The sequence below is a fragment of the Mya arenaria genome, chromosome 3 (assembly GCF_026914265.1).
Source record: "Mya arenaria isolate MELC-2E11 chromosome 3, ASM2691426v1".
Taxonomy (NCBI): Eukaryota; Metazoa; Mollusca; class Bivalvia; order Myida; family Myidae; genus Mya; species Mya arenaria.
The window spans coordinates 45086051-45108793 of record NC_069124.1 but is presented as its reverse complement, the minus strand read 5'-3'; the positions used below and the strand labels follow the sequence as shown (position 1 = coordinate 45108793).

At 36.0% G+C, this 22743-nt stretch overlaps 1 protein-coding gene across 2 annotated transcripts; it reads right to left on the bottom strand.

Moving 5' to 3' along the window:
• Positions 1-4193: 4193 nt before the first annotated feature.
• On the bottom strand, positions 4194-21449 carry LOC128228234 (glycine receptor subunit alpha-4-like). Of its 2 annotated transcripts, none has more exons than XM_052939410.1 (9): positions 21208-21449; positions 17733-17803; positions 14407-14474; positions 11989-12218; positions 11377-11459; positions 9821-9952; positions 9175-9491; positions 8512-8562; positions 4194-8213 (listed from the first exon to the last, which is right to left on the bottom strand). In XM_052939410.1, exons 1-9 carry the CDS (start codon positions 21279-21281, stop codon positions 8049-8051), a joined length of 1191 nt encoding a protein of 396 aa, XP_052795370.1. In that variant the 5' UTR covers positions 21282-21449; the 3' UTR covers positions 4194-8048. The 2 variants fall into 2 exon arrangements, with proteins under 2 accessions (XP_052795370.1, XP_052795371.1); XM_052939411.1 differs by having other exon boundaries at positions 8119-8213; positions 9242-9491.
• Positions 21450-22743: the final 1294 nt, after the last annotated feature.

Here is a 22743-nt window from a genome sequence, read left to right as displayed (position 1 = left end):
ACCTTGGTTAAGGTTTTGCGTGCAAGCACACATAGGTTAATATCTCAGTAACTACTTGAGGTATTGCATTGAGACTTGATACAATGGTACTCAACCATCCAACCTACTTAATTAACCAAGTAAGATAACTCTAGTTTGCATTTAATGCAAAAAATAGGCCTTTATTATTCGATTTAGAAATTCTGGTTAAGGTTTTGCGTGCAAGCACACATAGGGTAATATCTCAGTAACTATTTGAGGTATTGCATTGAGACTTCATATGATGGTACTCAACCATCCAACCTACTTAATTAACCAAGTTATATAACTCTAGATTGCATTTAATGCAAATAATAGGCCTTTATTATTCGACTTAGAAATTCTGGTTAAAGTTTTGCGTGCAAGCACACATAGGTTAATATTTCAGCAACTACTTGAGGAATGGCATTGAGACTTGATACAATGGTACTCAACCATCCAACCTACTTAATTTTCCAAGTTAGATAACTATAGTTTGCATTTAATGCAAATAATTGTCCTTTATTATTCGACTTAGAAGTTCTGATTAAGGTTTTGCGTTTAAGCACACATAGGTTAATATCACAGCAACTACTTGAAGTATTGCATTGAGACTTAATACAATGGTACTCAACCATCCAACCTACTTAATTAACCAAGTTAAATAACTCTAGTTTTCATTAAATTCAAATTATGGCCCCTTTTTTATTCGACATAGACATTTTGGTTAAGGATTTGCATATACCACTTTTAAGTCAATACCTCAGCGAATACATCATGTATTGCATTGAAACTTTACACACAGGCTCCCAACCATTTAACCTTCTTCTTTAATCAAGTAAGATAATTTTATTTTTCATATTATATAATTTTTGCCCCTTTCTTATGCGACTTAGAAATTCTGGTTAAGGTCATGTATGTTAGCACACATAGGATAAAATCTAAAAAAAACTACTTGATGTAATGCATTGAGACTTTATACAATGGTATTCAACCACCCAACATATTTGAATAACCAAGATAGATAACTGTATTTTGCAAATAATGGCCCTTTATTATTAGACTTAAAAATTCCGGTTGAAATTTTCCATGTAACCACATTTATGTAAATATCACAGCACATCATATATTGCATAGAAATAAAATCTAACAGTGATCCATGCATGTTTCGCCAAATTTTTTCAATCCATACACTGAAAAGCGGCGGAATAGTCGAGCGCGCTGTCTCTGTGACAGCTTATGTTAAAAACACTATTAAGCGTTAAACTTTCAACGCAAAACAACTTTATATATGGAGAATTAGGTAGAGTTCCATTGTTTGTCCATAGATTGACATCAATCATCCGCTTTTGGTTGAAAATAACAATGACGGATGAAAGAAAATTTATCCGACTTACATATAACTCAATGTTAATGATATACAAAACAACGCAACGGAAATAAATTGGGCAATTAAAGTTAAAATATTGTTAGAATCTATGGGATTCGCTGAAGTTTGGCTTAGCCAAGGGGTTGTAAATACAAACTATTTTATACACATCTTTAAGATGAGAGCTAGAGATTGTTTCATGCAAAAAAGGAATGAAGAATTACGAGAATCATCAAGGGCGTCAACATACATACTATTTGCAAATTTTAATTATCAGTCATATTAAGACACCATACAAAACAATAAACTCAGAACAGCTTTAACACGACTAAAATTAGCTTCACACAGATTAGAAATAGAAATGGGTAGATGGCACAAGCCCTAAATAATACCAAGAAATGAACGCAAATGCCAACTTTGTAATACACTTGAAGATGAATTCCATTTTCTCTTAGAATGTCCTTTATACCATGAATTAAGAATCTTATACATTAAGCGATATTATTGGTGCAATCCAAATATTCCTAAATTCATCGAACTGATTTCGAGCGAAAATGTTACTACTACTGTGAAATCATTAATGTTCGTGGGCATGAAATTTCGTGGTTTGCCGAAAAAAAAACGTGATTTCTGTCTTCTGCGTCACTCGGTTTATGACACTCGCTAATGTGGTACGACATGCCAATTAGTGCATAAACCCATGTCACTTATCGATTTAATTGGGAATAAAGGTAATAAAAGAAGATGTACCCTGATCATAAATACAGATAGGGGAAGCCATTGGATGCCAATTAAGAATTTTGCAAACTGTGAAAACACCGAAAAGGTGCGTATATTGTCACGTTCGGTGCTTAGTAACCTTCAATGTACTAATAATCGATTAATTATTTCATTAAATAAAAAAATCGAGTACAGACACTCATCACGCACATCTTGTAAACTTTGAGATTTTCATTAACAGCACACGTTTAAACACTGTCATTTGCTGCATAAAACACATTTAATTGATTTGGTTCATTATTTGTTAAAGGCAGTTATAATATATTAACAGAATAATGATCGTAAGTTATACAGTGAGACAGGTTTTAACACTGTATACTGCGACCTCTGTAAATAATATACTAGAGTATGTACGAAACAAGGCAATTGAAAAAGTGAATAAAGGGTTTATATTTCGAGGGATCTTGAATTCGTGGATCACCCAACCCACGAAAACCACGAACATTAATGCCCCACGAACATTAATGATTTCACAGTATTAGAAAACTATGTTGTTTTGTCTATAAGGGCTTTGAAATGCGTCAGTATAGACAGTAGACACTTTTCTCCACTAACTCTATTTTTCAGTATTTTAAGCAAATGTGATATAACTTTACTTTGTTTATACATTATGATTGATTTTGAAAGTTGTTCTATCGGAAATGTTTATATACTGTACATGTTTATATTATATGTAAGTCATAGGCTGTAAGCTTATAGTTAATAAAATATTCTTCTTCTTCTATATGTATGTTCAAGAAACGAAACTCGAGCAACTAACTATATGTGACGTCGTCTGCGAAAATGAGCCCTGTGAATGAATTGGCATTATCATAAAAAAACTAACCAACGATCGGATAATATAATTTATCAATGAAAAACTAGTCCAATTTGAATAAGATATTGTTTTTTAAATAAAGAATTCAAAATAGCACTGATTGTCTGCTTATGGTTCACACTATTTTCCAAAAACAAACATGCCACTTTTACCTCTGCATGACTTATTTGACGTACAGTCGAACCCCGTTGGCTCGAACTCGCAGCCCCAGGAAAATCGAGCCAAACGGGAATCTAAGCTTCAGTAGAAAGAAATCGGTCCTTTACATCCAGTTCGAGCCAACGAGGAAATCGAGCCAAGCAAGTTCGAGCCGATGGGGTTGGACTGTTGTGTTTATTGTGTTGTGCATATGGGTACGACCAACACCAATATAAACTTGAATTAGGGGACTAATTTCCGGAACTAAACTTACTCCCCAGTTTGTTTAAGTGTTTAGTGTCGAAACGCAGAAATGATATATATTGTTGTGCGCGTCTTATAAACGTTGGCTTCTTGCATCATGGTCTCGCTGCATTTTCCGTCTTAAAAGCTGCACCCGCACAGACTGACAGTTTTCAGTTCTCAGATTCAGTTGATTTTGGCATCAAAGCCTTCAATTCATTCATGTAATATAACGTTGGCTTCTTGAATCATTGTCTCACTGCATTTTCCGTCTTCAAAGCTGCTCCCTCACAGATTGACAGCTTTAACATATTTTGACCGTTTTTCAGCTGATTTTGGCATCAATCCCTACAATTCAGTCATATTAGATAGCCAACAATAGAACAGATCTCAATTATTTGGAAAACTGCCGAAACTTTCACTTTTCTTAAAACGTTAGTAACGCGTTTAGCCATTTAACATCAATTTTCGATCGTAAATATAAAAACTGCGATCAACTCTGTTGTCGGCAGTCTTTTATCACTAGTTAACAGACATATACGCAAAAAAATTGCCGATTCCAAAAAAAAAAAAAAAAAAAAAATAGAAATGTTGTCAAAGCGGTCAATCTGTGAGAGTGCAGCTTGAAGTTAGTACCACAGATCGTCTACATTTTTGTACTTGGAATAAGACTGCGTTAAAGTCTTGCAGCAATAATTAAAGTGCCCACCTTGTCGGACAGGGTGTCATCAAAATTGAACTGGGGTATTCTTGTGGAATTAGTAATTTCGAATTCAAATGTGGATTTACTATAGACCTTCAAAATGTTTGTAAAAAAAATATGTACCGATCGGCGTGTAAGTCTTTTTGTCTTTTTGAAAACTTTATTATTAATATACAAAGTCCTGCATGCAATACAGAAGCAGATCAAATAAACAACAAATAAACAATTGAAAACGGCTAACTATAACTTACATAATGCTAAAAAATTAGTTCAGTTTAGATTATAACAATGTAGTGGCATGATTGACAAAGATTCGGTTTTCTCCCACCTCAGATAAGTAGATCCAATAATTTTACAATGCTAGAAATTCTTATCTTGCCCACGGGCGAAGATAAAATGCCCGTATGGAACTCCTTTTAATGGTCGCCACATTGTAATTACCTCCCTTGTTGAAGACTGTCGTCTGTAGCACCATGGAAATCTTGTCTTCTGGCAATATTTAGATCGCTAACTAATTATTTCTCGCTTCAAATGTCACTATAAAACAGTTTTACGCACCTTTCTAGAAATAATGCTTCACTCTCCTCAGAACTTTTTAAAGACCGATTTGACTGTTAACATAACCCGAATCACTGCGCGCATATCCATGACAACCACGATTTATCACATATACATATGCATTTATTTTCACTAAGCACAAAAGAGTTCCAGCAAAAATACATTTTTACTTAAGTTTGTTTAACTGAGGTGGGAGAAAAAGGATCTACCATAGCCGCTCGTGTAAGATAGGTTCATCCCGACCCTCGCGCAGGGTGTTTTGCAGAAACGCGGTAAACCTCGTTTCCGCAAAACACTCTACGCTCGGGTCGGAATGAACCTATCTTACACTCTCGGCCATGGAAGATACTTATAATCTTAACATGTTGAACTTTTTACTCAGATGGTTTTTGGAATGCATAAGATTAAAGTGACACTATCACTGTGTGGGAATGGACACCGGATATAGCTAAACAAATGATCAATCGATAAGCGTTTGATTTTGACACATGGTCAGTTTTCTATCATTTTTTGTATTTTATGTTGATATATTTAACAAAATCGAAGAGTTTTGAATTACTTGATACTGTGCAATATACGACTATGATGGAAATATGTCTCCTCTTTTGTATAATAGCCCAATTCACTCCGAAAGTTGCATGATCGCTCACAAATGTTAATTTATGTGGTACGATTTCAAACATTAATTAACAAATTGAAAATAAGAATAAAAACTGAATCGAGCGATTTCATTATAATTACATAATCTAGTAATGTGTAAAATATCAATATGATATATTTTGTTGTTACGGAAAAATTCATACCTTTTGATGCCCTGGTAGTGTACTGGGGATAGATGAAGCAAATAAATAACTGCACAGGGGATAGCTATTAAGTGGGCTGAGGATAGTAACGATGTATTTAGAATAACGAGACTGTGATAATGATTACGGCTATTTATCTATACGCGAGCTTGACGGAAATTGTTCGATGTTGTCCATATCGAGGGATGAGAGCAAAAACATGTTGTTGTTTTTTTGTATCTGTATGCACTTAAAACTGTTCCATTCATACATATTAGTTAACCATGATGTGTTTTTCACAAGCATCAATATCTAAATATTTGAAATACGCCGGTAATCTGATTTATTGAGTAACACAAAAGATATGGCCGTAGAATTTTTGTGGTGTTTGCATTTCATATATATAGTATTGCTTTGTAAATCAAGTAGGTACGTTTTTGCACACAGCAAGTCACCAGTAGGGAATGAGATATTGTGATCATATTTGGAACACGTAAAGCTATTTTCTTAGCTTGGGTCGATTTTGGTATTACTTAGAACAAAATAATATTCTCTGTTCGTTCATTTCAGTGAGAAAGAATGTATTGTGACCAACCCTGATATTTACGCAGCGTGCATATATATATAAATATATATATATATATATATATATATATATGTTCATTTAGGAGAGCATGGATCAAACTCATTGTTAACTAAAGTTGGCTCAATAATTTCTTATCAAATTGTACTCTCATTCTTTGCAGATTATTTGAAAGTTCGAAATAGACATATACATGTATATTGTATATTAACAGTGTCACTATCAATTTTTGTCCCATTTTATATGTTATCACCAGGACACAAATTTCTCAACTTTGAAACTATCCCCAGTACATAATACGGCTATCCCCAGTACAGTACTGTGAACATTTCTAAGGGCATATCTTTAACAGTTTAAAAGTTACATTGCCATATCTCACAATAAAAAAGTTGAGCTTATGCTAGTGAAATCCTTCGATTCAGATTTTTTATTTATTCGATATATTTCCTAAAAATAACAATACTTGTCGAAATTCTGTATGTTTTGAGGTGATCAGCTCAGATTTGAAGAAACATTTTACGAAGTCTGCTAAATCGTAAGCACTTTAAAGTATACCATAGGCCAAAATAAGCATTCAGCTATTAGTTCAAACACTTGCTTCATTTGTGGATACGGATACGAATGCGTTTACACAGCAAGATCTTACCTTTGGTTAAGAAAAACAACTGCATAATTGTCTGTTTACAGATCACTTTTTGAGCTATATCTGGTGTCCGTTTCCACACATTGACTATTATTCAAAATCAATACATACACATGTATAACAAACATAAATTTTGAATGATAAACCTTTAACTACTTACTAAATAATGTATTGATGGAAAATATTATTTACTGACAACAAGATTGAAACCATGTATTTAATAGCTGAAAACGCAAAATAAATAAATAAATGATTGGTGAATGCTAAAAGATTTACTGTGATCTACTATCGTCTCATAAGGTAGAAATACCGTATTTCTGCACCTTACTTTAAAATTAAACTCAGTACCCTTCATAAGAACCATTGTTTTTGACATTTATTAATTCTTTTTGGTATATTAAAACAATTCTATTAATTTTGGAAATCTTATATGGGAGTAAGAGTGCATCTTTAATACTAATGACAAAACATTTTTTTCAAATACTTCAGCTTACTGTAAATTTGTAACAGTAGTTATTCATATTGAATTTGTAGCAGTAGTTATTCATATTGAATTTGTAGCAGTAATCACAAAACGAAAAAGACACAAAACAATACAAAGAAAAGGTGTAGAATTGCACCATTAGCACCATGAACATTATAACTTGAGTAGAAAATAGAAAAAACCGTGAATGTTAATAGAAATGTTTCATATGAATGTTTCCCTATATTGAAATAAATCCAAACTTGGACGATTTTAGGGGGCGCACACCGGATGCCCCGCCCCTATGTCCCGCTGGTGGTTAGTAGTATTGTATAAGTATACGTGTACCATGTTTTATATGTTATCTACATATTATTTCCCTTATCAGAGCGGTAACAAGCCATCGTTCTATATCTACCATGGATATAAATTACAACGTTATTCACTAATACGCCACACGCTGTTTATTGAACTGTAGCCTTGAACAACTGGTTTATTGAAATATTACACTCATACTAAAGCGCTGGTGTTAATCTCAACAACTCTGGCTGTTTTGTACCGTTACCATTAAAGCTACACTCTCACAGATTTACCATTAAATAACTTTTTTTTATTTTTTGTCTTGGAGCAAGCCAGTTTTTGCGTAAATATCTGCAAACCAATGTTATATATAAGACTGCTGACAAAAGATCAGGTCGCAGATTTTCTTATTTCGTTCGAAAATTTATTTCTTATGGTTTACTAACGGTTTAAGAAAAATGCATAAAAAATCAATTTTTGAACTTAAATATAAAAATCTGCGATCTAATATTTTGTCAGCAGACTAATATGACTGGTTTTCATGGATTTTCGCAAAAATTGGCTCGCTCCAGGACAAAACATTAAAAAGTTGTCAAAACGTTCAATCTGTGAGAGTGCAGTTTTAAAACATGAACAGGACCAGCACTTCTGGGATTAAAAACAAAACACTAGTTAATTAGCCTCTGTAGTGAACAGGTTTTCATAGTTCATGCTGTCGTTCTTGCTCTCAACAACAATAAAGAATATGCAGGTAAAGAGCACAAACGTTGCTGGAAACACGAGTCGTGATATAACATCCACCCTCTGAGCTCTTTCCGCGTTTCCTTGAACATGGCACTGAAAAAACACATATCTTACAGAACAAAGCTGGCGAACATTTTTATGTTATTGAACATATGCATTCTTGGTACACACAACATTTTGATAAATTGTTTTAAGACGGTGGATTTTTGTCTGTATGCACAGCATATAGAACAACAAATACAGTCGTAAATCGCTATATCGAACTCTGTTATCTCGATGTCCAGGTTATATCGAACCTTTTTTGAATAATTTCGGTTTATTTAGAGATGTTTTGTTTTTCGGTTATATCGAATGATCGTTTACTCCCGTAGCGAGTTTTGACTGTACTTACCAAAACCGACCAGCACTTCTGCCCGCACGAATCCACTGCATCGTTTACGGTCTAAAAGGGAAAAAAGAGAGCAAAATAAACACTCTCGACTTGTCCAAACTTTGCGTATCAATGCAATTAGAATAATCCATGGAATGCATTTCACTGATGAGAATAATCGATGGAATGCAATTCATTGATAAGAATATTTAATGGAGTGCATTTCATTGATAAGAACAAGCAATAGAATGCATTTCATTCATAAGACCAATCAATGGAATGCATTTCATTCATAAGACCAATCAATGAAATACATTTCATTAATAAGAACACGCAATGGAATGCATTTCATTAATAAGAACAAGCAATGTAATGCATTTCATTCATAAGACCAATCAATGGAATGCATTTCATTCATAAGACCAATCAATGAAATACATTTCATTAATAAGAACACGCAATGGAATGCATTTCATTAATAAGAACAAGCAATGGAATGCATTTCATTCATAAGACCAATCAATGGAATGCATTTCATTCATAAGACCAATCAATGAAATACATTTCATTAATAAGAACACGCAATGGAATGCATTCCATTAATAAGCACAAGCAATGAAATACATTCCATTGATAGGAATAATCAATGTTAAAACAAGCAGCATTGAGTTAGTTGTTTACTACCTTGTCTAAGACATTCACGATGGCGAACTCTAGCAGAGCAGCAAAGACATACAGCTGACATACTAACATCCAAATGTCTATGGCTGTCGGATAGGACACATTCGGAAGAACATGGTGTATTCCGCTGCTTTGCGTTACAATGGCAAGCACACATGTGATGCCCAAGGAAACACGTGCCGGAACAGCTTTGTGGTCCACCCAAAATGAAACCCAAGAGAGCACCACGAACAATAGACTTGGTACAAAGACTTGCATGAAGTATAACCCAATCTTTCTCTTTAAAACGAAGTCAACGCTGAGAGTGGAGAACACTTCGGCTGAAATAAGACTAGAAAATAAGGTGTTTTGTATGATCGCGAACAACATTTAAGCGGTTTGTTTGCACTAAACTCGCTAGAGGGCGGTGGTTTGTGCTGAAATATATTTGCGGTATTACGCAGAGTGAAATGCGGCAACAAATGGTATCAGCGTTTTTTACAACGCATTACTCATTGCATGGTATAAGAAATCTGCTCTATGGTAACCTTTCTTATATGAAAGTGAATGTATAAACGAAAGCAAAGAAAATGCTATTCTTTCCAAATCGGTACCAATCTGATATTATAACAAAAATGGCACATTTCAGTTTTGAAGTAAAAAGACGTACTGTTGACACGTTCATTGGTGCGATCTGGCCCCAAATTGTACCAAATGTTAAAGTTCGGGATCTCCTTTTTATCCATCACAACGGCCTTATCTGGCAACCAGTTCAGCAGAATACTTCTGGAGGTATGCCCAACTGAAAGTGTTGGTATTAAAGCTGCACCCTTACAGATTGAACGTTTTGACAACTTTTATTATTATTTTTTGTCTTGAAACGAGCTAATGAGAAAATGCATGGAAACCAGTGATATAAGACTGCTGACAAAACATCAGATCGCTGATTTCATCAAGTTCAAAAATTGATGTTTTATGCATTTTTCTTACACCATTAGTAAAGCCATAAATCATTATTTTTCGGACGGAAATATGAAAATCTGCGATCTGATTATTTTTTTCATACAGGATAATTGTATGTATCAGTATAAGATCGTAATATATTTCACCGAGTGAGCACCAAAAGCTATTTTAGGTAGTGGTAAAATATATTGCGATCTTACACCGATACAATTGTTTTCTTCTTTTACAGTGTGTGTATACCACGTGATAAATTGCGTCATAAATGTTACGTCGGAAGGCAATATTTTGATTTGAAAAAAGACTTTGAACAAAGATAACTTCACTATTTCTTCACCATTTGAAATGAAACATAGCACAGTCTACGCCGCTTAAGGCCTTTTACCAGAGTCTGATTGAGAGTTTCGTTTCTTAAAACACTTCGACAAACCTTTTAACAATACGGCCGTCTGACGGAGCACTGTCAAAACATTATTTTGGAAACAGGTTTGTCGAAGTGTTTGATGACACTAATCACCTTATCATATTTCGGTAATAAAACAAATGCGGGACTCTTTAAGCGGCATTGACTGCCTTTTGTTTTATTTAAAATGGTGTCGTAAAAGAAAAGTTATCTTTGATTTAAGTCTTCATTTTAAGCAAACTGTTGCGCCTTCCGACGTAGCATTTATGACGTAATTTATCACGTGGTATACACACACTGTTTTTACAAACATATGTGCTCTGTCATTTAATTTGGAAGCGAAAGCGGGCTAAAATTTCGAAACAGTAAAATACTTTTGATTTGACAGTGTGAAACAGTGAGACTAATTTTTAATTCACTAATTAATCTATAAACCACCACAAAGCATAAAATAAATTATATTTTTGCAAACAAATATTGACAGTAATTAAGTGGTAGAACGTGTCCGATTAGCGCAGTGGTTAGCGCACTCGCTTCTCACCAAGGCGGGTCGCCCGGGTCGGGTTCGATTCCCGGCCTGAGCGCATGTGAGTTTGGTTAGTGGTCACCAAGCCGGACAAGTGGGTTTTCTCCGGGTACTCCGGTTTCCCCCGCAACACAAGACCACTCTCTCGCGTAACATCGTACCAACGAGAGTGATTAATATAAGTTGGTAATATCATAGCTTGTTTCACAATCGTTGTAAAATTAAATGAAGTTTAAACTATCGTGTCCAAATACAATGCAAATTATCTATGGTAACAAACTGGGAATTTAAATTTAACATTCAAGGAATACTTGGATTTGTAATTAGTATTTCTTACAACTCTGAACGGATACCGGGCATGCTTGAGTGTCGAACGGGTAGTACTGGAGGTGCATTAAGCAGCTTAATGTCAGGGACAACCTTCGAAACAAACCGAAAAACATGTATGTATGTGACCTGTACAGTCAAAACTCAGTATGTCGAAGTCGTTAGGACCTTTGGAAAAACTTCGAGACAACGAACATTCGATATAAACAAAAAAAGGAAGAACCGAAATACAAAACATGTTAAAATAATCCCAATATATTCGGATTTCTTTTCGACACAACCCGAACATCGAGATAACAGAGTTCGACATAGCGAGTTTCGACTGTATAACAAACATGCAGAAAGGTGGAATTAGACTAATAACGACAGGTTGTGGACGGATTTAAAACTTCAACGGGTAATGCTTTTTCTTAACCTTTATCGTTCTTTATTTTAAAGTTCAAGGGTTATTGTTTAACTCCAAAGGAAATGGTGGTGATAGCATCCATATGCTATGGTTTGTACCAATCGTCTTTCATTATAAATAAATTACAAGCATAAACAGTCAAAACTTCAATTGCAATTTCTTTTTAAATAGTGAATGCATTGCATTTTAAGTGTCATATGTGATGTTATTACATACCTTATACTGAAAACAATAGTGCCATTCTTAAACAGATGCATTAGCCTATTGGACGAAGTGATCTTGTGGGTTGCGCCTTGCAGTTCATTGCTGAAGTAGAGGTCTGGTTCCCAAACAGCCCTCATCTGGTTGACATCCAACTCTACGCAGTTATAACTAGTGTGGTTGGCAGTAAAATTGAGCCGTTCGTCTTGCCACCACATTCTAAGAAACACTTCGAGGCTGTATTGCTGTAATTCAAATCAAATAATTATACAGACAACGTATTAAATCAAATGATACGTTTTAGGGGCTAGACACCAGATGATACAATTGTGAGAAAAAAGAAAATTGTCAAAACTGACATAAAATTCCTTTCGTTGGTACAAAACATCGAATATTTCATACTGATGTATCACATTGCCCACGACAGATGCATCTTTCGCTGTTTATGCTTATTTTCCGATTCAAAATTTACCAGGGTTTTATACCACGTATATCCCGGTAAGATTAAAAATTAGCGTCGGTATATTTATCTCTTCTTCTAAAACAGGTATGATTTAAACTTGGAAACCATTACCACTCATTCTCAGGAGAATTGGGATATTGATGTCGCCCAGTATCAATTCTGTATATTGTGTATGTGATCCAAAACTATTATGGTGAATGTGTTGTACTAACTTCCACAAAAAGTTAACACCATAATATAAGAAACAGTTGCATTGTCAACGTTGGTACATGCGGACTTTACCCGCAATTTGTAATGTTCGAGACTGTCGCTTTTTAACTTCTTCAACTTTGAACAAATGTCCATTAAAAACCTGTTGCATCTGATGCTATATTGTACAAATGTTTATAACACTATTTTAAGCGGGGAAACACAGATGAGACAGTAACATGATTGTTGCGTTTATTATTTGAGCCATGTAAACTTATGAATTATCGGCCTCATACTAGCTAGCATTGACAAGTCTATGCTTGTTTTGAGGAAATACTGTATTTGCCGATTTTTGGAATACCTGTTTCTAGTCCCTTTAATCAAAATACATTTAAATATTGTCAAGGTAGGACCAAATAACGCATATAGGTAAGTTTTGATGTTAAGTGTTATGCACCAGTCAATTGTTACCATGGCCCCCCCAGGTCCGGGGGTATACCGGGGATAGCCGGGGAAATGGGCCGTGTTTTTACCTTCCAGGTGGCCCCGCAGTGCCGGATGAATGCATTGGTTTTGTCTATGCGCCAAGTATAGCGGGGAATGGGCCTTAACTAGGGTCCCTTGGGGCGAGGGCATTTGGCGGGGGTCTTACCAGCAGTTCGTCCCCGCAGAGCGGGGATTTTGCCCGGGCTTGGCTGGACCGAAAGTCAAAGTCCCTGCTATTCCCCGGACCTGGGAGGGGGGCGTGGTTACAATTGACTGGTGCATTAGATTGAGTACTTATCAACTATTTTACCACATGTGATCTCCTGTTTCATGAACCGTTCCAAGGCAGTAGCCTCTACATCCGCTATTAAATGTTCTCTGTCGAACTGTTATTTCGATGTTCTGTTTATATCGTTTTTTTCGTGTTTTCGAATTTGTTGGTTTTGGTGAAACATGTTTTTTATTTCAGTTATATCGAACGTTCGTTATCTCGAAGTTTTCCCTAGGTTCCAACGAGTTCGACATAGTGAGTTTTTAATGTATTAAGATCCATAATTTTATGTGGTACGGCTGTGTGATTTTTGCTTGTATGATGCATGTGTTTTTTGTACGTTTTGTGTCTCTGGTTAAGTGGCTGTTGGGCTTTGCCCTTGTGCATCTTAACAGGTCATCGTAAACATTTGGCTACTGGGCTTGTCACTGTGGTTTACATTGTACGTTCAGAATGCCTCAGTACATATCACAGTCGAACCCGGTTGGCTCGAGCTCCCAGGGACTGGCGGAAATACCTCGAGCCGCGGAGATTTCGCGCTAATCGGATATGCTAACCTGGATTATAAAGAAATCGGTCCTTTACATCCAGTTCGAGCCAACATGGAATTCGAGTTAAGCGAACTCGACCAAACGGGGTTCGGCTGTTGTGGCACAGTTGAAGTGACACAAAGGGTGTAACATGTTTGTTTTTATTTTGCGAGATATTATTGAGTTCACTTTAGGTTTACCTAACCAGTCGAACACCGTTGGCTCGAACTTACTTCCTTGTTGGATCGAACTGGATGTAAAGGACCGATTTCTTTTAACAAATGTTAAGCATTCCCGCTTGGCTGGATTTTCCCGAAGCTCGAGATATTTTCGCCGGTCCCTGACAGTTCGAGTCAACGGGATTCGACTGTAGAAAACTAGTATGTAAGTTACATGGTCAAGCGCAGAGACCAAAAGAAAACATACAAAGCTAAGGCAAAAGCCTCAATCGAATTATTCATTTGGTAAATTTCAGAAAGCAGAACCGTTCTTACCATGTTTGCTTCGCTTACAGAATGCAGGTTCTTCACAAGCAGTTGCAAAGTCACATTGTCGGGCTCACCTGAATCGGAAATGAAACATTCTGAAATGATTGTATTGAACCAACAACAGTGAGATGGGTTTTTTTACATACAGCTACAAAGTTGTCATTTTAACCCACTTTACGTCGGAATGGAAGTTGTTTGAGTCTAGTCATAATAATGAATAACTGAATAGTATTGTCAGCTTGTTCATTATTATTATTGTTGTCGTCGTCGTTGTTGTTGCTGTTGTTGTATCTGGTGATTGGGTATTTGGTACGACTAAAAAGCGGAAAGTGTGATCCAGAGACACATTGAAACATTAGTACATACCTCGAAAATTGAATTTCTTCATTCGACTTCTTGGAAACCCTTTAACAAGCTTAGTGTTCAAGACTATATTTTGTCTTCTGACCAAGCCCGTTAGCTGATTCCTGATTTATTTAACTAAATGTACGGCAGGATTGAAAATAGATATCAATCCAATTAGACAAAATATAATTAAGACCTCTAGAAACGCTTAAACAACAGCAACATTCATTTATCAGCTAGATTTGGTTCGATTATACGCACGGTTATGTAGCAAACCGTCCGTCCGCCCGTCCCGTCCGTCCGTCCGCCCGTCTGTCTGTTGCGTAATTAAAAATAAAGAACAAGCCGGTAATTAATTACATTAAACAGTTTTTATTCATGGAGAACCAGTGTGTCATTAGTTTTGAACTTATTAATGTTAGTCACGGAAATTCCACACTTAACATGTTTTTTTATAATATATTTCCTTATGCGTCTTGGTTTTTGATTCAGCTTTTTTTACTTTCGGTTTGCTCTATTTAGTTCAAGTATTGTAGTTTCCTGTATTACAAATAATTGGCATCTCTGAAATGGGTTTTTCCAACTAACAGTCTATTTGTGTAAACACGTCATTATGTGAATATTGGAATGCAAGATAAACATATTGTTTTTGAACAGGGTTGGTTCAGTGTTGCCACAAACTCGACACTCACAACATAAAATGCCTATTAATAGTAACAAGTGTCGTCTGCCTCTTTGCCACCAAAAATATAGTTTGAGAAAGTGCGGACTATATAAATTGCAAGCTATGTTTCCAATAACCGAGCTAGATTTGACAAAGCAAGAAGCAATCATAACGCAATATCTATTTTAATCATTTAATTTGTTGAACTTAAATACAGATGATATTAAAGTAGTATCCCTGCGCCCAAAAATGAATGACATCGAAACGTAAACAAAGAATTACTATCCACTCAAAGCGCATCATTCCATCACGTGACACAATGATCTCATTGATCTCAATGATCGCACAGTCCCCCCCCCCCCCATCTCATTAAAGTCAGATCCCCAATACACGCTTCACGACGTTACGCTATGTACATAACGTAATGAAATGAAGTGAACGTCACGATATGATTTTAATGAGATTGCCTCCCCCCCCCCCCCCAGCTTAAAACATTACGTGATAGCAAACGCACGCCATTTTGACAGGCACGTACTAAAATGCTGACGAGTTAGCTGACGATATAGAAATAGAAGAGAGGTGCTGACCATATAGACAAAGAAGGAAAAAAACGTTTTGAAATTAAAGATTTTTCAAGACTTATTTTGTTAAATTTATTTTATATGCTTTTTATGGTGTACGTATAGACGAATGTATTTTTGAAAACGGCGTTTCATTGAAATGAATTGAGTTAGATTTTTTTGCTGGTTTGGTGTAAATATGAGAACATATCACGGATTTAATAACGTTTTTAGGTGTTTCATTTAGAATTGTTTGAAATCAATTATTTTAATTTTGATAATTTTAATTAAGAAACTATTTCTTTTTAATATGTTGTATTTTCGAAGTTGTTTTGTGAATAACAATGCAAACATAGGCAAACTCTTGCTAATGAGTAAAGTTTGATTAGTATATATTTCATTTTATTTCTTTGGTTAATAAATCCTTGGCAAGCCTAACTCATATTGTAACACCATAGGATGGAGTCTTATGCTGGGATTGGTTACATTTTCCATCCTGGTTTGCCTGCTTACACAGCGACATTAACTTTATTGTCAATAAAATATTAATTTGTCATTTACCATCATGATTCAATAAACCTAGGGCGGCCCTTGTGGTTGTTTTACACGGGGACTCTTAGACTATCTGCACCTTATTAATACACACATGATCGTGAATCATAATGGTGAAAACCCGTATAAAACCCTGTTCATGCAGCGCTATCAGCGCTTTGATTACAATTGTCTTGAATCAACTTCAGATAAAAGTCATGAGAAATGGCCCCTACGCCGGAGTAAACCCTGACGTAATGGCCAAATTGCTAAAAGATTGGACCTGCGACTTATAACATATATTCCATGTACTAATTTAAAAAGAAAAAACAACAACATTTATCAATGGCGCCTTGCCACAATATAACAAAAATGCTCAAGCCATATTGAAATAACCACAGCCACTTGTATATTGATTCAGACATTTACATGTTTTCCTCTTTTAAAATGCATATTCTCTCACGGGCTATGTTGAGAAAAATAATTCTAAAGCCCAATTAATAACTGAGTCCAAAATATCTTCTTTTTTAATTTTGGGTACAGTCAATTTGGCTCGAACAGCCAGGGCCGGAGGGGAATTCGGGCCAAGCGAGTTTGAACCAACAGGGTTTGACTGTAATTTATAACGATGGCACCATTTAAAAATGCCGAACTTACATTTTTGTCCTTTTTCAGGAGATACAAAAAAACAATATAAAATGTCATATACAATGACATGTAGGTTCGGGTTTTCTGCAACTTCTTCTGACCAGTAATCTCAATTTCTATTGGCTGTTAAGTCCGGTGTTGTCAGAAAAGGTGGCAAACTAAAAATGTTAATAAAAAGATGAAAACCCCGAAAAAGCAAAAAAATGTAGGTTCGGCTTTTTTAAATGGTGCCATCGATAAGTTCATTTTGCTCTCTAGCTTTCTTCCCTTTAGAATCTTGAGCAACGAATTTATTAAATATAGCGCACAAGAGAATGCGCTTTTAACACACGTATATCATAACCCATTATGAACAAGGCCATTCTCTCATGTGGAAAATGAGTGAAACTAAAAAAAACTCGTACTCGCGAATAATAATTGAGGTGAAATCCATCCGCTTGGTTGGTCGAATGAGTGACTACACTGGACAACATATGTGTAAAGCAAAAAAAAAACAATATTCTATATAATATTGTTTCTGAAAAACAGGTGAGGATTCAAAATTTCTTTCATAATGTAAATATTAATTATTTAAAAATGTTTACCTGTGTCAATTCCAGGTCTTACTTTCCCATCCCAAATCTGTTCGTAAAGCAGCCATCTCAGTAGATCCTTTCTAAAACACACAAAATACATTTATGACGTAATTTAGCACGTAGTATACACACTGTGGAGGAGCGACCATCGGAACTTGCTCACTATTTGAGCATCTGTCATCGGTATTCGCGACGGAAGGAAGCGTTGCAGCGGTAAGTTGAAGCCCAATATTTGCTCTTCTACCTCGAATTTCACCTTGTTATGTTGATTTTGTATACTGACGATAATTTCCCCAGCTCCGGAAATTCAGAAAATGCTATAACACTGTCGAGATTTGTAAAAATGACCAAAAAACTATGCATTTCTCACTCAAAAATATTCGCCGTTTGTTACAAAAGGCCCCGTATCGTCTTTACAGAGTCATAAATCAAAAAAGTGAAGCGACCAATTTATTTGCCCAGCTGTATAATATTCAAGTTTCAAGTTTAAGGAAAATCGATGGAATATTCGGAAGATACGGCCTCCAGAATATGTTGGTGACTGTACTGAGACTTGTTGTTTTCTTGCTTGTTGGTGACTCGAGACTTGATATTAACTGTACCGAGACTTGATCACCAAAATATTGAGTAATGACGATATGATGTTAAAAATTAGACGCTTTTCGATTTAATTTTTGTAAAATAAGATATATTACGCAAATGTAACTTTTAACTTGGTTGTCATTCCTGCCATTTCGGTTACTAACAGCCTAAAAGTGAGAGCAAATAAAAATAATGTAAGCGCAATATCGGTATCATTTCTTCATGCATTATTTGATGTTTTCCTTACAAACTATAGTTGGTTAAGGGGACAGGGGGCAACCAATCCCCACTTCCCTCCCCTGGCCCCCACTTCCCTTCCCCTATGCTTCCCCTCCCCCTTGTTCCCCCAACTCACCCCCACTTGCTATCCGCTCCCCACCCCCGCTCCCCGCTGCCTCCCGCCCCTTATATCGTACCCCGTCCCCGGTCCACCCCCACACCGTTACCTGTTAGTCGTTGGCGCTGTACGTCTGTATGCTTCACTATTGAGTCCTGAGAACCCAGATGACCATTTGTCTTTAATCTCGGACTCTAACTGTTGGAGAAAAATGATGCACTGCGGTAGCCTAACGTAGCATAAAACATAAGCTACTTCCGTTTTCAAATGTGGAAAAAGCTTGGATTGTATGCACAGCGGTATGTTGTGTATGTGGATTTGATGATGATATTTTGAGGCTGAATGATTTGGACAGAAGCTACCGACTGACGAAAGCCTTTTTCCCACAAAAATCGTGTATTTTGAATGGAGACATGCGATTTCAAGAATTGATTTAAGGTTTGTTTTTTTTTTTTTGTTTTTTTGTTTGTTTACAGAGAATGGACATTCCCGATGAAAGTTTTGAGGTTCGGGCAGAGGAGGTGACCGACATTTTTTGGGCGACACCATTAAATCTTGGACAGAGCAATAATACATTTAAATGCAGCGTTTGCAGTTACACAACAGACCGCAAATTTAACATGGAAAGGCATGAACAGCCCTTCCGCACACACACAATGACTTATTGTGAAAAGCCGTTTAAAGATTTTGTTCTGTTTTAGCAACAATGGTCACTATCCACAGTAGACCAGAACTATTTCTGTGCATTGGACATGAACCATCTGTTTCTAAATATGGGACATACCCAGGATGTGACATTTTTTTCTTACTGGTATTTATTGGAGAGAAGCCAATAATATATTTCTATTTTTAGGAACACCGGTCCCTATATGAAGTGGACCGTAGCCACCTTCTATTCCCAAAAATTGGAAACTGCTAGGATCCTTTAGAAACGTTTTGCGTCTCGCCTACGTGTAGGTGCATGTTAATAAGAATTAGTAGCAACAACCTACAACAATTATTCACAACCACTTATCAAAAAACCTGTACCGCTGTTTATCCAACTGTCTTAACATATTTATTATCAAAAACTTTTTTAAACGCAGAAAGTCAGCTTTTATATAATACCTAGTTTTTTTTATTTACGCAGGAAAAACACTTTCGCACAAATGGAGTTAGCTGTAACTATAGTTGTAATTAATTGCTCTTTTCATAATGAAAAACATGTAAAGTTTCAAAACAGTATCTCTAATACTTTCCGAGATAATTCACCTTTCTACGTGTAGACATCTCAATTTTACTCGTCCTTTTTGGCACAAGTCTCAGTACAGTACCATCTCTCGATAGCGCAACTCTCAGTACAGGTATTATCAAGTCTCAGTACAGTCAACAACATATTCCGGAGTCCGTATCTTTGCGAATATTCTATCGATTTTGCTTAAACTTAAAACTTGAATATTATACAACTGGGCAAATAAATTGGTCGCTTCACTTTTTTTATTTAAGACTCTGTAAAGACGATACGGGGGCCTTTTGTAACAAACGGCGAATATTTTTGAGTGAGCAATGCATAGTTTTTTGGTCATTTTTACAAATCTCGACAATGTTATAGCATTTTCTGAATTTCCGGAGCTGGGGAAATTATCGTCAGTATACAAAATCAACATAACAAGGTAAAATTCGAGGTAAAAGACCAAATATTGGGCTTCAACTTACCGCTGCAACGCTTCCTTCCGTCGCGAATACCGATGACAGAAACTCAAATAGTGAGCAAGTTCCGGTGGTCGCTCCTCCACAATGATACACACACTGTACAGAGTAACACATTATTGTTACCCCGTTTCCTTTCATTCATCTGATCGTTGTGTACATGTACTTTAAGACATGATTTTTGTCGTTTTATATTGCATTGCCTTCAGTTCATGTTACCTCTGAAACGGATTAAATGTCAACGTATTGATGGAAATGTTGGATGTGTGAGTGTAAGTTTTAAGTTAAAGTTAGATGACATGAAGTGATGTACATGTATAAGATTAAGGGCATTTTAATTGATACTTGAACCAGTTTCAGTTTTGGTATTAATGGTTACAGCAGTTTCGAAACCGGTTTTGATAGTTTTGCTTGAAGTAAGAAATGCATGGTTTTGTATACAGTTTCAACAACATGGTGGAGGTACTGCATGTAGCCATTGTTTCTCATTATTAATATTACCTTTTTCATTTAGCTCATTTACCCATTGTAAGGCTTTGTTATCAAATAGACTGAGTTTCAACAAACTTTCCGCCATGTTGTTATCAAAGTAAACTAGTTTTCGGATGGAACGAACCGATGACTCTCCCCCACCCCCACCCCCACCCGGTAGGGGTTTCGATAGTTTCAAAAATCGATTTCGGTTTACGTCAAAAAACGATTAAACTGGTTTTGGTTATATTTGAAACTGTTACAAAAATAGACAGTTGGTGAAAACGATGTAAAACCGAAACTAGTTTTTTACCAACAAAAACGCCCTAAGAATGGACGGAGTGAGCATAGCAAACCGAAACAATATAAGATTAAATAATCACGGTTAGCAAGTTAGTAACTGACCTTGACACTCCAGGGTTGGCCAAAACTCCGACCAAAAGTGATGCAAGGATTATAGCAGTGTATGTTAAATCCATAGGTAACCTGAAGTTCACAAACACAAGCTTTATTTAATCAGTGTATTTTGATATTGTTTGATGGTTTGCTTATCTATTCGAAGATATCTTGTTCCTTTGCGGAAATAATTTTAAGCTTCAAGCTTACATCAACGCTATTTATACAAGGAAGTAAATCAGACACGCATGTATTCCGGTGGCTTTCCCCACTTAAATATGTTTCTGTTATTATTCTCCCAGTGACTGGTTTAACTCTGTACGCTGGATTAAGAACAAAACAGAGGTTTATTCGACTTCGACCATTACGGTTTCTCATCATATTAAAGATATACAAAATAAATAAATAATTGTTGAACGATAGGCAATACACGAGTATATTGGGTGCTAAATATGATATATCAACAAAGTGATACTTGAATATTAAGCAATGCATGAGTTCATAAATATAAAAAAATAAAACAAGAGAAAAAATACTAATATTTAGTAAATTAAAGCAGCACTCTCACAGATTGAACGTTTTGACAATTTTTTTGAATTTTTGTTTTCGAACGAGTCAATTTTTGGGAAAATCCATGGAAACTAGTTATATAAGACTGCTGACAAAAATCAGATCGCAGATTTTTATGTATAACTTCAAAAATTGATATTTTATGCATTTTTCTTAAACAGTTAGTAGCCATAAAACATTTATTTTCGAACGGAAATATGAAAATCTACGATAGCTGTGTGAAGTTAGCTAAACATATGACATTGGACATTCAAAATCGAATGTTGTGCTGGCACGACATTGGACATTGGACATTCAAAATCGAATGTTGTGCTGGCACGACATTGGACATTGGACATTCAAAATCGAATGTTGTACTGGCACGACATTGGACATTGGACATTCATAACCGAATGTTGTGCTGGCACAACATTGGACATTGGACATTCATAATCGAATGTTGTGCTGGCACGACATTGGACATTGGACATTCAAAAGGGAAAGTCGTGCTAGCACGACATTGGACATTGGACATTCAAAATCGAATGTTGTGCTAGCACGACATTGGACATTGGACATTCAAAATCGAATGTTGTGCTGGCACGACATTGGACATTGGACATTCAAAAGTGAAAGTCGTGCTAGCACGACATTGGACATTGGACATTCAAAAGTGAAAGTCGTGCTAGCACGACATTGGACATTCAAAATCGAATGTTGTGCTGGCACGACATTGGACATTGGACATTCAAAAGGGAAAGTCGTGCTAGCACGACATTGGACATTGGACATTCAAAATCGAATGTTGTGCTGGCACGACATTGGACATTGGACATTCAAAAGGGAAAGTCGTGCTAGCACGACATTGGACATTGGACATTCAAAATCGAATGTTGTGCTGGCACGACATTGAACATTGGACATTCAAAAGTGAAAGTCGCACGACATTGGACATTGGACATTCAAAATCGAATGTTGTGCTGGCACGACATTGGA